Below are 15,268 nucleotides of genomic sequence, written 5' to 3' on the forward strand. Positions count from 1 at the left end.
TGACTGGCCTTGTTTATTTTGAAACCTAGAAAAGTTTCCTTTCTTCTTCCTCTGAAGTGCAATAAACAGAAGGGGGTGGGGGGAATTATCTCACCATTTGTGGCAGGCAACAGCCTGGAAATCTCCAGCTGCCTGTCAAGAGCACACTGGGGGAATGTCTGACACTGCAGGGCCCCGGCACCTTGCAGCCTCCCTCCCGGGGATAAACAACGTCCTCCCCCCTCGCCCGGCCGCTCCCCTGCTCACACAGACGGGCCCTGTTGCGAGGCAGGTGGGGCAAGCCGGGCTTGACTAATAGTGGAAAATCCGAGAGCATCGGAAAGATAAACAGCCCAAGTCAGATAGTATAAAAGTCCTTTTTCTAGCACACGCCAGGTAAGCCTCAAATGACAGAAACTGTAAAAACAGGCTGAGGTTCCCCTGCAGATGGATTAAATTAGCCCTCAAATAAACAGGGGAAGGGATGGCTTGTGCGTCAGGTCTTCCCAAATGTTAATCCCTTCCTTCCCCAGGCCTCCATCCAACCCTGACCCCTGTCTTTGGGTGAGTGCCTATGTGTTCATTTCGCCCAGCTGGACATTGTAGTGTTCCATCCATGGGCGATAACCCAAAATGAATATTGTGCCTGATGTCCTGGTGAAGGATGGGAGTCCGAGCTCCTAGACCTCCATGGTATTGAACCACCATCTCCACTGACCGGCCAAACTTTTCATCCACTCCTAAAATCTAAGCTTCCACATGTACAGGCAAACAGTGGCTGTCCTGCGTGTGTCATCGTTGAGTAGGCTGGTCATCATTTTTGCCCAAAACTAAGGCAAAATCTAGAAAATCTATAAACAGAGTTGGTACAGATATTATTGTAAAGCTCATAAAATGCAGCAGATGATGCTGGGTTATACCGAAGGTATGTAGTGGGAGGTGCTTTTATTTAAGATGGTGCCAAAAATGTATCTGAAAGTCCACCTTTAGCTGTTTGCATCTTCTAGAAGTACAGGTACGAGTAGTGAAAGAGAGCAATGCTTTGCAGCACCGAAGAAATCCCTAAATGGATTCCTGAAATGTCTCCCCCCTACCCAAAAGCAAGAGAGTGGATCTGTGCCTTTGCCTTTCCCTGCCACGTTCCCCCACCATGAGTGAAATATTGGACATGACATTTTAGGAGAACCTTAAATATTATTTTAATCTCAAATGTTCTGTTATTGCAAGTGTCAAGTCCAACACTTCTTGTAAATACCTGGAGGACAGCCAGGTCCTGAGAACACAAGAGGTGTTAGGAACTGAACTTCATTGGTTAAGTACAGGAGAGCCATAGGAGCCAGCATGCTGACTTTCTGTACACTGATTTCTTTGTCTTAACCTGTTGGTTTTTGGTTGGTGTTTTTTTTTTTTTTTTCTTTCCTCCAGAGCGTTGTCTGCACGGCGGGACTCAAGTGGTACCCTCACCCTTCCCTGATTCATTGTGTCAAAGGCTGTGAGGTGAGCGCTCGCATTAGCTCCGGTGGTCCGTGCTTGCTCTCCTGAATGTTATGGTAACAGTCACTGCAGTCATGTGGGCTGTAAATGCTGTTTTCCAAGTGGGGCAAACAGACTTTTGCCCTCACGATCCTGTCTACCAGGCTGTGATCACTTGCATCAGTTCTTACACTCAGTGGTGAAGTTGGTGGTTTTCCTAGAGCTGATGGTTGAGTGATACTCACAGGAGTGAAAGATCAAGTAGCTCAACAACATTGGTGGCCCATCAGCGTTTCTGAGGATCTGGGAATTTCTGGGCAGCTGCAAATACCTTCAGTTGTTTTTCCTTGATTTTGACGTCTTATTAGAGGGTTAATTCTTTCCAAGGCCAGGTAGGTTTTGGGCATTGGAGTGTGCAGGTAAACTCTAAGAAGGCCAGAGGCAGGAATGATACCACCGGGTGAACAGCACAGCTGGACAGTGAGCAAATCACACATCCCTCCACTGTGCACTTCCATCTGAACTAGAAAAAAAATCAGAAAAGTGCAGTGATATTTCAGCTGTGATATTTTTTACAGTCTTGTATATTATTTGAAAACAGCAACTACTTTGAAGGATGTGGTTTCTGCTGGCAACAGTGTTTGAAAAGTCTGAAAAGTCTGAAGATGCTTCCAGTGGTTAAACGGGGCAGGAGATCTCTGGGTCATGGTGCTCATGCAGTTTCCTTCCATGCCTTGAGTATCTTACTCATGTCAAGGAGTCAACCCTTGTGGTACCTCTGTAAGGCTGAGAAGCTTCATGGCCATTTTAAAAATAGGGTAGCTCACAGGCAGAGAGATAGATGGCTGCTTTGGTTACATGGACGGGCAGTGGAAGAGCTGTGTCTCGACCCCACATCTCCTGCACTGGTTGTGCTCTCAGCAACCCAGTCTTACAAGCGCATTGAAGCTATTTGCCTGAAGAGGCAGAACATGGCACAGAAATCCCAAATCTGACACGGAACTCTAGACCACATTGCTGTGCGACATGATTTGTCTTCAAGTAAAAGACAGGTTTCCTTCGCATACAAATGTTGGGCCCAAGAGGGTAATAACTCTTCAACAATGTAATAGTTTCTGTCTAGTTGTTTCCTAAATGAAAAGCATTCTGCTGTCAGTGCTTTGAATGCCATAAGCCATCTCACGCATTGCAGTCATGCAGGCTGGCTAGGCGCCCCTATTCTCCAAAGAGCTAAAATAACGTCCAGCAACCATTAAGAAATGCCATTCAGGTGCTGATGCACCATTGGGTATCTATTCTCCTGCTGTTTAAGGATAGTTGTTACTGAGGCAAACTTTGCAATGATGTAATAATTTACCAGAAGCCATTATTACTGACATGCTTTTTCTCAGCATTTTCTTCCCTTCCATCATTGTTAATTGCCAGACCCCTCTGCATCAATAGGAACTTTCTTCTTTTCATCATTCATCCAGCAGTGTCACCGCATCGCAATCTATCATCTTGGAAGGCTTTGCCCAGACAATTGATAATGGCCTGTAGCATCATTTTTAGAGCATGATTCTTCCAGGATCCACGAATGGGCCAGAGCTTGTTCTCTGGCATTAAGGTTTCAGAAGAAATGCCATCTTCACCAAGCCTTTTCACACGACTAGGGAAACGGGGGTTAATAAGCAAGTAGGTCAATATTACTGGGCCATTAAGCTGACACAACCCCTCATGTATTACTATCCCTAGAATGAGGGAGGGTTCCCAAAAGAGGGCTGTAAGCAGGGCGTTATTTCACCCCGGGTGAGCGCGGTGGTACCAGCGTGGTGCTGCAATGTGATTTTTTGTCGCTCCCTAGTGGCAGGAATAGAGGTCTCCGAGTCAGCCCCGTACTCCGCCGCAGCTACCGTAGGTGTTTCAGTGGGAAAATAGTCCCTCTGGACTACCTGCATAGTCCTCCAAAAACACAGGAGCACTAAGATATGCATGAAGGCCTATAGAGACCTCACCCTCCACAGCCAGGCCTCTAAGGTCTCCCAGATGAGGATTTTGGTACCAAAGCAGAACAGATGCTCATTGTCCCGTTCTTCTCCTCCAAAGGACTGACTTGCCTACTCTGCCAGTGCGAATGAAAGGCAAACTCTCCTACAGGTTTCTTCTACTGATTTTCCAGTGTTCATAGGTGTAGGTTACAGGCATAGGCATGAAAATTTAAGTCAAGCCTTTCCCGACACAGCAGACACAGCCAGGCAATACAAGGGAAACGTGGAGAAGGCTACAAGATGTCCTGGGAGGCTGGGCAAAGTTCACATTTTTGAATATGGCCAGGTTGGCATAAAAATACCTCTTCTTCTACTATATAAATCATTTCTTCTTAACTCTTAGCATATTCATTAATTAAATTGGAAGGGAGTTTGCAAGTCAAAGTCTTCGCCTATATGAATAAGTCATTCTCTGTGGAAGTCAGTGGAGCTAAGCCAGTTTACAGGGATAGGCGCCTCACCCTGTAACTCTGATTTCCTTGTCAGCATTTGTGGTATTTGCATGTAGCTAAACGAGTGAACACGATGAGTCAGTCACCTCCTAGTAGTCCTACTGTGGCGTGATATCACCATCACTGCCTGCCTTTCCTGCACCCTGATAGAAATAGGTAAATTTGCGAAACACCAGCAGTAAAAGCGTGTATTTGCACCACTCCGTAGGGTCCATTTCAATACTGATGAGCATGGCCAAGGGTCTGCCTGGGGAGAGCACAGCAAGCTCTTACGGCTGATTCTTCAGGTATCTATCATCAGGGAGACTCTGGTACTGCAATTGCTGCAAAATCCTCCCAGGAAACATCCACAAACCTCCCCACCCTCACTTCAATGATGCTTTCTTGTAAGAAAGTCCCCAGTGTGTTTTTCTCAGTGCAGAACAAATGAATTTTCCAAAGAGCAGATAAAATGGGAATGGCTCCATGAGCCCATGTGTGTAAGAAGTGTTACAGAGATATGATTCTGCTCTCTGCTGAGCATCCATTTTTCTGAGCTTTCATTGCTGCCTGGGATTCTCATACTGGGCACGGATCTCTTTTAGCATCAAGCACAGTTTTCACTTCCAAGAAAGAATTCTCTATTTGCTGACCAAGAGGGTTCCAATATGCAATGAAAAAACAGACATCAAGTCTTTTCTTCAGTTTCGTGATTATTATTCAGGTCCTGTGCAGCACATAGACTAGTGACCACATTTTCTTTTTCAAGGTGATTTATGAATTTCACTTAATAGCTTTCCACAACATCCCTCTGAATAATTGCCATTATGCCAGCTCTGAGCTGTGGAGTGGAGGAAGATTATGTGCCATAGCCAAGGTCACGTGCAGTCACTGGTGGTCGGAGAACAAGAGCATGTGGTCCCTGTGCTGAGCTCAGACCACTTCCATTTCTCTTTGTGGTATGTTTTGTGCCCTCATTGCTGACACATGTTGCATAGTTTGGAGAGCCGTGGTGGAAAGTACAGCTATTAAAAGCAAGCCAGTTTTGCTGCTATACATAACCTTCTTCTTATCCCACATAGTTTTGGAAGGTTAGCTTAAAATTATCAAAAGGTGCCACAATTTTAGATGCCTTGATGCTGTCTCTGGGACTAGATAAATTAATATTCCTGAAGCATCATCTTATGTGGGATGTGAAAAGCCAACAAGGGCTCATTTCCCTTCCATCTAGTGTCCTTTTTTTTTTTTTTTTTTTTTTATACCCGCTTTGAAGGGAGAGGGGAATAATTATGTCTTGCTTTTCAGGGCAGCTAGTAATGTTACAAACTATATGGCTGCTTCAAGCCTTCATGTTTTCCTTCCGACATATAGTTACAGGTTGTGTCCATGTCCACGCTCTCAGTCTTCTTTCTGCTTTTTTCTTTTTCAGCCTTTTATGGGGGACAACTACTGTGACTCCATCAACAACCGAGCCTTCTGCAACTATGATGGTGGGGACTGCTGTGCCTCAACAGTCAAGACCAAAAAGGTAGGGATGCCCCTTTCTCTTTTCACTGGGAATTCCTTGCTGAGTGCTTCTTTGCACCTCTTTTTTTTTTTTTTTTTTTTTTTTTGGCTGGAATAGGAAAGGTCCAAGATCTCAGAAAGACCTTCAGTCCAGGCATCAGCTCACCATAGGCACCGAGTTCTTGTGGGTTCATTTTGAAGTTCTCTCTAGGTATACATGTGCATTTCTCATCATAACCCATCTTACACCTGTGCAAGGCAGGTTCTTAAATAAACTGGTCAGAGACATTTATTCATTCTTATTGTAAACAAACTCTGGCTTCTCTATAGGCAAAGGCTGGCTCCCTCCAAAACCCTGGGTCACGTTCATTAGCAAAGCTGCATCTACTGCTCAGGAGACCTTCACCCAGAAACACCGAGAAGGGTATATTTGCCCATCCTGATATCCACCCTCAATGCTCAAAAGGGAAACTAAAGGTTAGGAGTCATTAGGAAAAGAACAGAGAGAAAAATGAAAGCATCATTGTAGGTGTGTACTTTGATCTGTGTGTACCTGCATGCATGTGGCAGTGGGACAGAGACCATAGGCATGGTTAGTGGCAGAGATTTATAAAAACATTATTTAACAGGAGGATGCTTGGGAAAATAAACCCCACTGTTTCTTATCACACAGCAATAAGGGGATGAAATGGTAATTATGTGGAAGCAGGATCCAAACAAATGAAAGAAGGTGCTTATTCACACAGTGTCTATTTGAATGATAGGATGCATTGCCACAAAGTGTTTTTAAGAACAAAAATATATTTGAAGTCCAAAAGAGAATAAACATATCGGTGAAGGTTAGCTCTATCAGTGGCTATTAAACACTGTGATCTGGATGCAATTTGTGCCTCAGGAATATCTAAACCATTGACTGCTTGAGCCTGGGGAAGGATCCCTCCACACATCTCCCTGTTTTATGCTGCTTTAACACCCATTTCTGGCCACGGTTAGGGACAGTGACTGGAGCAATGGTTTGAAGCACTATATTTCATGTGTTTCTAACCTGGATAGATTTTGAACTTGTTTCCCAAAGAAATGAAAGGAAATTTTAGCCTCTGCCATGTGAGATTTTTACGTTGTCTTCAAGATTTGAGTGTAGATCTGAATGAAAATCCAGCTATGTTAAGTATTTGATGTATCTCAATAAATAACAACATTTGAGGGAGCTTGGGCTTAGCATATGACATCATCCATATCACCCATCTGAGGAAGAAGGTCCTTTCTACCGCAGCTGAGGCACCAGTCCAGTCCTTTCTAAGATAGCTTTGGCTGGAGGCTCTTTTCCTTGGTTCAGCCAAAGATCTCTTACCAGTACAGCACCGTAGGTTGTCTCTGGCCCATCTGGGAACACTGGCGAAGGGAAGTGGACAGATCTTGGCAAGCGGAAAGAGTTTATTTCTCCATGGGGGGAAAGGTAGTTTTCCTAAATGTGCTTTTTTGGGGCAAATTTCCCCCCATATTGCTGTGTTTCTTTGCCAGTGGCTCTGCAAGCCAATGTGCTGGGAGGGAAGCATGGGCAGGTGAGCTTCTGCTCCCCAAAGGTGGAGTAGGGCATGGGGAGCCCCTCCGGGGCTCTCTGCTGAAACAGCCACTGCAGAGACAAGCGGGGTGAGAGGCAGCAGCTTGTCTTCAGTGTCATCTTCAAGAAGAGATTGCCGTCTCTGGCTGATTTTCCACCTCCTTGGGAGGAGCAGCCCAGGGGCAAGCACAGCTTGCTCACTGACCTCACAGGCCCACCAGCTGGGAGGGCAGAACTGGAAGTGCCCAGTAGCTCAGCATGGCATTGGTCTTTACAACAGCCTGCCTGGGAAATTCATCTTGCTGCCTCCAGGCTTGAGAGCAGAGGATGAAAAATCCCAAGAGGTGCCAGAGGAGTGGAAGTGAGGTGACTGGGAGGGGACTGACCCAAACCAGCCCCATCAAGACAGGAGCTAAGGGCAAAAAGCATTGCTGGGTTGGGGATGGGAAGGACAAGGGATGTGAGTGCCAAATGGAGGGGGAGAGGGAGAAGATTAAAGTTTGGGAGCAGAATTTATTGCTGGGCAGGGAGTTGAGACAGAGTGGGATCTGCACAGAGTTGTGAGCACTTACCAGCCAGGCGAGTCACGCTCAAAGTATCTGCCGCTTCGCTGCCACCCAGAAATGAAGTGACCACCCAAGAGGGGGAAAGCACTTTGTAGCCCAGTTGGTTACTGGTTTCTGTGCTAAAACTGCCTGGTGCAAAGGGCAAGTGGTTCAGAGCCAGGCAGCTGGTCATGAGTCTGATGCACTTCCCCCGTGGAGAGGGAGATTTTATAGCTTTTTGGAAATAAGTCTGCTTCTACCGACTTCTCTGGGAGCTGTATCTTTGTGACCGGGGGAATTAGGTTTGCCCTGCTTTGTACTTTAGAAACACCCATCCTAGAGATCACGTAGTCTGAGGACTGACCTGTGTTGCCCATTGCTTCCTTGGCACACGCTCAGCTTCCAAAAAAGTTCTCCTCTCTCCCAAAACACCAACAACATCCCAGGAGCTGAACAAGGCACTCGGGAGGAGTGAGAAAACCACCTTCTCCTGGACCTTCCATGCCAAAAGCAAGAGGCTAAGTCCCAGTTTATTACATTTATAGGGTAAAGGGGGGAATAATAACCCAGCCGGCAGGGCTGCAGGGTCAAAGCCAAGGAGGCGGCAGGCAGCACCTCTCTGCCTGCAAAGCGGCCGCCGACACCTACGGCAGCAGCCGTGGGGCCACAGGTCTCGGCTCTGCGAGTTATTTTCCCATCTGAGGCCTTTGACTGAGACCAGATTTCAGGCAAGGCTGTTCAAATACAGCCCTCCCTTTGAAGAGGTTTATGAGTGGAGCGTTACAGGAGATATTCCAAAGGGAAAAACAATGAAAGGTGAGAGAAAAGGGAGCTGAATAAAAATACTCCGCATACCAAATCCTTCCAGCACAGTTTGCCACCTACTTAAAAAGGCACATTTTTAAAATACACATTGGGTGTAAAAGCCAAAAACCTGGAGGAGACACAGGGAGGGGCAAGTCCAGCTCTGTTAATTCCAATACCAGATGAGGATGTATTTTCATACGGTTGGAGAAAGAGCGAGACACATGAAAGAGACTGCTTTGCTCCTTTTCTTTCAGGGTTACATACTATGTGGCAGATGTGTCAGTCTTTTAAAGCCCCTGCAAGTTTGCCCATAAATGTCTAACATTTATGCAACACCTGTTTTTCTCCCAAAATGTCACAGGACATTTTACAAGCTTTAGATTTATCATCTTTTCACCATTGCAGCCACTGCTGAGGTGACACATGGTTCACATTTAACAGAACATAGCAACTCCTCACATTATTTTAGGAAAGGGCTTAAGATTAACATTGCATCATGTGAAGATTCAGGAGTTAACAGTCAAGTTAAGAGCTGGCTTCAGGTCTTTAATGGCCACGAACTGTCAAGACAAGTTTCACTGCAATCCCACTACCCTCCCAAATGCACTTTCAGCTGCATGCAATGCTGCGAACCGGGCTGCGTGAAAGCAAAATTATTCAACCCATGTTCACTTTAATTCTGAGCCCTCTTACTTAATGTGAGATTTTGCACGCTTCTGTTTTGTTGCCCTGCAAATGCACAAGAGATTTCCATGCAGCGGTCACTTAGGCTGTGTTTTCCCTTTGCATTTGAGTATTAGCAGCAAATGACCTTGTGCATTTCTGCAGCGAGAGGGGAACAGAGCAGGGTGACTTATCTGACCAACCACTGACTAATCAGCGCTGCTGCTTAGATAGGAAATAATGAGTATTTGCCCTGCACTGTTCACAGTCAGGCTAGAGAGCTTAAAAGAAATCATTAAAGGCCTCTTTTGAATGCTACAAATGACAACGAATACATTCAGTCATATTCTGGGCATAAATTTGAGGCAACTGCAGTCAGCAAGCGAGAAAAAGAGACATTCATCAGCTTAATTATTTGTTGTGCGCTAATTGATCAGCGTCCCCCGGCAGCGGGCAAGCAGCCAGGGCTGGCACAGGGCGCAGTGTCCCCCAGGGAAGCGGGGCGCACATCCTGTGGCGCCTGGCGGTGCGGCCCCAGGCAGGTGGGGAGCAGGGGGCGGCGGGGTTTGCACGCGGGGCAGAGGACGGGGAGCCCTGTGTGTGACCCGGGAGCAGCTTTGAGAGACAGGAAGGCCATTGCCAGCCAACCTCCAAGGGAGGGAAAGCTTCTGTTGTGTGTCTGGAGGGGATAAAGTCTTCCGTGAAGGACAAAGCAAAATCCCATCTCCTTTTAATCTTCCTGCCCTCCTGACCCAGCACAGGTTGCCAGCTCCCTTCTGCCTGGCTGCTGTAGGAAGCTGCTTCTTGCTTTGTATCCTGCCGTAGATAAAAGAAGATACTTTTTTTTTAAAAAAAAAAAAAAAACATTAAATACGTGACACTTGCTAAAGTGAGAAAAATAAATAACCTGGGTGGCTGCCTCGGGGCTGGCGGCTGCCTGCGAGGAACCCCTGGGGTGTGCGGCATGGCGGGGTGGGAGGCGATAGCTGTATCCCGAGTCGTTTCAGGAAATCTCTCCAGTCGCTGTTCTCCTTCACTTCTTTTCTCTTCCCCTTCCCTTTTCCAAGTTTTCCCTGGACAAGGCTGTCTAGAAAGGCCTTGCAGAAATCAGAAATGTCTCTCTTTAGGCTCTGCTTATGTACTTTGTTCAAGTCTCAGATCGCAGATTTGCTTAGTAGAAGATCCTTCAGTCTGGTCCCTGCAGATTTCACTACACAGAATGTGCCGTTTTAAAATTCCTCTAACTTAAACCATTTGAAAGGGCAAACTTTCATCTGTCTCTCCTCTCTGCTTTTCCCTTTTGTTGCATAAAGGGTAAACCTACAGCTCCCATGAGAAAAACCTGTCTCACTCAGTTATCACTCAGGTTTTCCCTTAACCACTTTGCCCCGTAGCACTTAGAAAAGAAAAAGAAGAATCGTCCTGCCCCTTCAGCCTCTTGACATTTCTGTCCGACACCTTGGAGAGGAAAACCAGCAAGTGCCTCAGCGGAAAACAAATGAGGACTTGCGGTAGATAGAGGACCGTGTGGGATTCATCCAAAGCTTTGCTTATCTAAGAGATAGGCAAGTTATCAAAAACTCTTCAGAGACTTTATGGCCGAGAATTCAAGGCCTAAAGAAAGGAGCTTTGAACTGAGGGACTGCTGCTGGCTCCAGCAGGGATTTCCAGAGACTGTCCCTGTCTCCCCAGAAAGGAGGGTCTGCTGCACTCCTACCCCTAAGACAACAGAAATAACTACTTCTTAGCATTTTGGAGAAATAAGTGCCTTCTCCCTGCTCTCTAACTGTGACGCAAACCTGTCTTGGGGCATCTCAGACCTTGCTCCGATGGCAGAACATGGGTTTGAGGCAGTGCGTGCAATTAGCAACCTAAGTGACCACCTCGGCTGAGGAAACTCGGCTTATCCGGACGCATTGGTGTTCCTGCCATGCTGCTGCTCCCAACGACTTGAGTGTCCCCAGCTGGGTGTGTTTGTCAGCTCTATAATTAGCTGGTGAGATAGGATGAATGGTGGGTGACACGGAGGAAGGAAGGATACAATGCGGGGTGTTGCTTCATGCCCCTGGAAGCGGCTGAGTGCCGCTGCGTGCTCCAAGTGTGCTGGTTCGTCCAGGCGTGAGGGTGAACTTGCTCACCCATGAGCTGTTGGTCCCAGCACCGGTGGCTAGCTGTTTGCTGTGTGAGGAGCCTTTTCAGTCATGGTTGGTTGGGATGGGAACTTATTTTGGGGCTCAGAGCTTGGTTTCATAATTGTTTAGGGAGGCTTTTCAGGCAGTGATAAATTAGAAGCAGTGATGGTAGCAGCACATGTTGTCTGTCCTGAGAGAACGTTCTTGGCTTCAAGGGACATGGGGCTTCCCACAACATACAGCGTTCCCAGGGGACGTGCTAGCAGAGGGTGTTTGCTTTGCTATCCGACCTCACTTCATTAGCAAGTGTTATAAAAACCAGCGAACAAACCTTCCCTGCTCCACCGCCAGCTATTTGGCCTCTGGGTGGTCTGGCTCCTATTAAATCTTTGGTGATTATTTAGACTAATTACATTCATGTTTGCACAATCAGTAGCACGAGGGTAGGAAGCACAGCTGATTGCTGAGCAACTGAGCTCCGTGTGGTTTGGCACACGGGCTCCCTGTCTCCGCTCAGCGGGCAGGCGGGGTTGCAGGGATCCGTGCAGGCAGGGCTTTCCCGGGGATCCCTGCTGGCTTTGGGCCATCCTGCTTCCACCAGATCTGGTGAGGCTGCTCCTGATTTATACCCGATGGAGAGAGAGAGGAGCGTCTGTTGGGTTCAGCTGAGCTACGTCTTGTTACACCACAGTTGCTGGCTTTGGCGGGGGAAAGCCAGGTTTATGGCAGGGCAGTTAACAAAAATTCAAGCCTTTCAAACTCTATGTGCTGCATGGAGAGGAGGTTTCCTATGAGCTTCATCTTTGCCTTTCCCAGGCCCTCTGGAGCGGTGCCCTAGGTGTGAACCTGCATACCAGCGCCCAGAGTTAAAAGGGAGCTTGTTAATTTTGTTCTGTTATCTCAAAACAGCCCCGGTGACCTAAATGACGAAAACCACTGAGAAGACCCTTACAAGATGCATTTTTGTCCCACAAGGGCCTTGTCAGGGAACAAAATACTCCCCGGCATCTGAGCTGCGAGGGTCTCAGGAGGCGCGGGGCTGCGACACTCAGCACAGCCTGCCACGCTTATCTCGACACGCCGCGCTCGCCCGCAGAAGCTCTGTTTGCAGTGGGGCCTTCCTATTTCCAGTTAGGCCCATCTGGGAGATTTCGCAAACACTTCAGGGCTGAAATCTAACAACAGGCTGTTTCCCAACACTTTGCAGCCCTCCTCCCCTGCTTCCCCTACTGCCTCCAACCCAGGCCCTTCCCTGGGCCTGATTCTGCCTGTCCTGGTGCTGATGTGAGACAGCCCCAAGTGTGCTGAGTGGGAGGTACAGCCCAGTCAACCTGACACAGCCCATGTGAGGGGTGAGCTCCCACCCTTTGCAGAACTCTTTCCCATCCCTCCCTGTACCTGTCTGGGATTTCTCCTGTCAACATTCCCACCAGTTCCCTACAGGCTGGCCTTTCTTAGCAGGGATCTGTCTTGGGATGTCACCAGCCTCTTCAGATAGGTGCTGCATAATGAGGATTTGTGGCCTCTCACTCATTTCTTGACCTGGCTTCTAGTTCTGCATTGCTCTGTTGTACTGTTGTCTTTGTTCCCATAGTCAGGAACATGGTGTCAAGGACAAACGCAGCCCTGTTTCCAAGTGGGAGTTTGGATTTTATCCAAGATCTCATCGCCTGGCATGGGAGAGGATGCTTAGGGCTCCCATACCTTTGTGGAGAATGGAAGTATGGGTTCATAACGCTGTGCAGCATGGGTGGTGAGTTGGTTGAGGTGGAAGTGTCCCATATCTCCTGTGCATTATGCGCCCGATGCCTGTGCTAGCCTCCTGCCTAGCACAGAACCCTACACCTGCTGCAAATGCTCCTTTAGGTTCAGAGCAGTGTATGGCATGCAGTGCATGTTCCTGGGGTGACGAACATTGGTTAGGTTGTGTCTGTTTTCTCTTGAAGATAGACAGGTCTGTGGTCCAGCGTGGTTCAGGTGTGACCCACATTCCCCTCGGTGCTATCAGTCCATGCCATGGCTCTGTTCTGAATTGTCTCCAGGAGATGTGTGTGTGTGTGTGACGTGTGTGTAGGTGTGCGGAGCCGTGTTCTTCAGTTGTGCCTTTTTCAACCTACTTTAGTTAGTCTGGGAAGACAATATCCTGCACTACATCAAATGACCAAGCCAGGCTCTGAGCTTAATTTTTAGCTTTTTCTCCCTGCCCTCCTAGATATTAGCCAGTCTTTCTACAAGGGAAGACAGATGTAGGTGAAACACAGAACTTGGTGAGTGGAAGGAAGAAAAGCCAATTCTTTAGTACTGGCTTTACAATGGGTATATCTGGAAATTTCAGGACAGGTCATATATTCTGTTAATTAGTTGGGCTTCACAGACCTATTTAAAAAGAAAAAAAGCAGTTAATCTTGGAGTATGTATATCTGGGCTCCACACTTAAATGGGCTATCGTTCAAAAAAGGTTCAGCATTTATTACTTCTAGCACATCCAGCAGCTTTATTCATGGCTCTGCACTCCAGAAGGCTACCACTGTATGCGCCCAAGGCAATAGGCACTCCTTCTTCTAAGGAGTCGTATGGTTTCTGTGAGTTGGGTACTTGTGACAATCCTAGTAGATGCTGTTTGGGGACTAGATTCCCTAAATGCCTGTGGAAGTCAGGTCCCTGGGGAATTCAGTTGTTGTAGGTGTTGTTTAAAGTGGAAACCCTGTATTACTGCTAAGCATTTGCAGAATTTTGTCTGGTCTAATGTGACTGTGAATGTGCTCATTACCCATAGAAATCTCTGCCTTTTCACATAATAGAAAACGCATCTCTGGAGCTCACTGCCATGAGACAAAACAATTCGTCTATCTGGACAATAGCACTGTAAAAATTGAATTGCATGAGAAAACTCTGTAAGGGACATAAAGTGAATAAGGCTAATCTGATCAGGAAGAAACCCTCTTACACTCAGGCTACCCACTGCTATGAAGTTCTGCTGAGCCATGAAACTGCTCTCGGGGCCATGGCTCTGTCCCAGGGAGGCTTCTGTTCTTCTGTCCATGACCGCTCTTAGGAGACCAGAGGGTTTCTAGAGGACAACATGCAGCAAGACGTTTCTTTTCTAGTGGCCCCATCTCACCAGAAATTGGCCACAATATAGGAGCTCTCTGGTCTCTTACGTGCACATTTGGATCAGGTTGCTCCAGTGTTGAGCACACGCTTACAGTGACCTGTTAGAAAGCAGAGGGGAAAAGCGGGACTCAGAAATGGGAGGAGTGGGACTGAAGAAGGTAGATCACTGCGAGGCAGCCTCAGACTCGTGCCAGTTTGGGTTTCTAAGGCCACTGTTTCAGCACAGCCCCCGGAGTAGGTTAAGGGAACGTGAACTGGTAGTTTGGAGACACAGTTGTGCAGGGCTTCCACTCCTGGCTCTGGTGTTCCTGCCAGTGAAATGGCAGCATCGCTGGGATCTTCATGCCTGCGACACGTTTCGCTGTCCCACTTACGCATGGACAACAGCAGAGGCCAAGTGTAGCACGATGTCACGGCTGTTTTCAGAAACGCCAGAGTTGGCTGTGTGGTTGTCCTGTGTTCAGCGCAAAACGTGCACCCACCTTCCCCGTGAGCCTGCCTCTCCCTTGAATGCAGGGGCCACTGCGTCGCCTTTGTTAGACTCTCACAGACAAACGCAGCGAATCCAGGCCAGAGAGAAGAAAGAGTCTGATCAAGACAAATGAAAGAATCAGGTTCCCAGGTCTCGCCTCCAACTAGTAGCTTCGTTGTACGACAGGGAGGATTTTTAAAGTCAAAATCATTGCCAAATCCAGATTGAACTGAATGGTTCAGGATAAAAAAATAAAAATAGGGAAAAACTCCAGACATACTTAAATGTTTTGTTTGAGCGTTTTCTAAGTGAAATAAGTTTTTATTTCAAGACATAACTTTTGCTGTGAAGTAGTCTTTTTCATTTGGATGTCTTGGAGAGAAAGGTCAAACCTGAACTGTGGCAGATAACCTAAATCAAAATGTTTACTGCTACACTGAACAGAAAAAGACAATTTATTTTCATGTCTCTTTTCTTTTTGCCTTTCCAGTATTTTAATTTAGTCATTAAACAATCCCTCCTCAGCCTCCTCCCCAAACCTCATTGTTTTCAGACTTC

At 47.1% G+C, this 15,268-nt stretch overlaps 1 protein-coding gene across 2 annotated transcripts in view; it reads left to right on the forward strand.

Moving 5' to 3' along the window:
* PAPPA (pappalysin 1) overlaps positions 1-15,268 on the forward strand; it is a 420,169-nt gene that overhangs the window by 396,598 nt on the left and 8,303 nt on the right. For both annotated transcript variants that reach the window (XM_080402293.1, XM_080402292.1), the window contains 2 exons: positions 1,405-1,476; positions 5,340-5,438. In XM_080402293.1, the coding sequence (XP_080258419.1) occupies positions 1,405-1,476; positions 5,340-5,438 (171 nt within the window). The remainder of the gene's footprint in view (positions 1-1,404; positions 1,477-5,339; positions 5,439-15,268) is intronic.

This window comes from Falco punctatus (assembly GCF_963210335.1).
Source record: "Falco punctatus genome assembly, chromosome: 9".
NCBI classification, from domain to species: Eukaryota; Metazoa; Chordata; class Aves; order Falconiformes; family Falconidae; genus Falco; species Falco punctatus.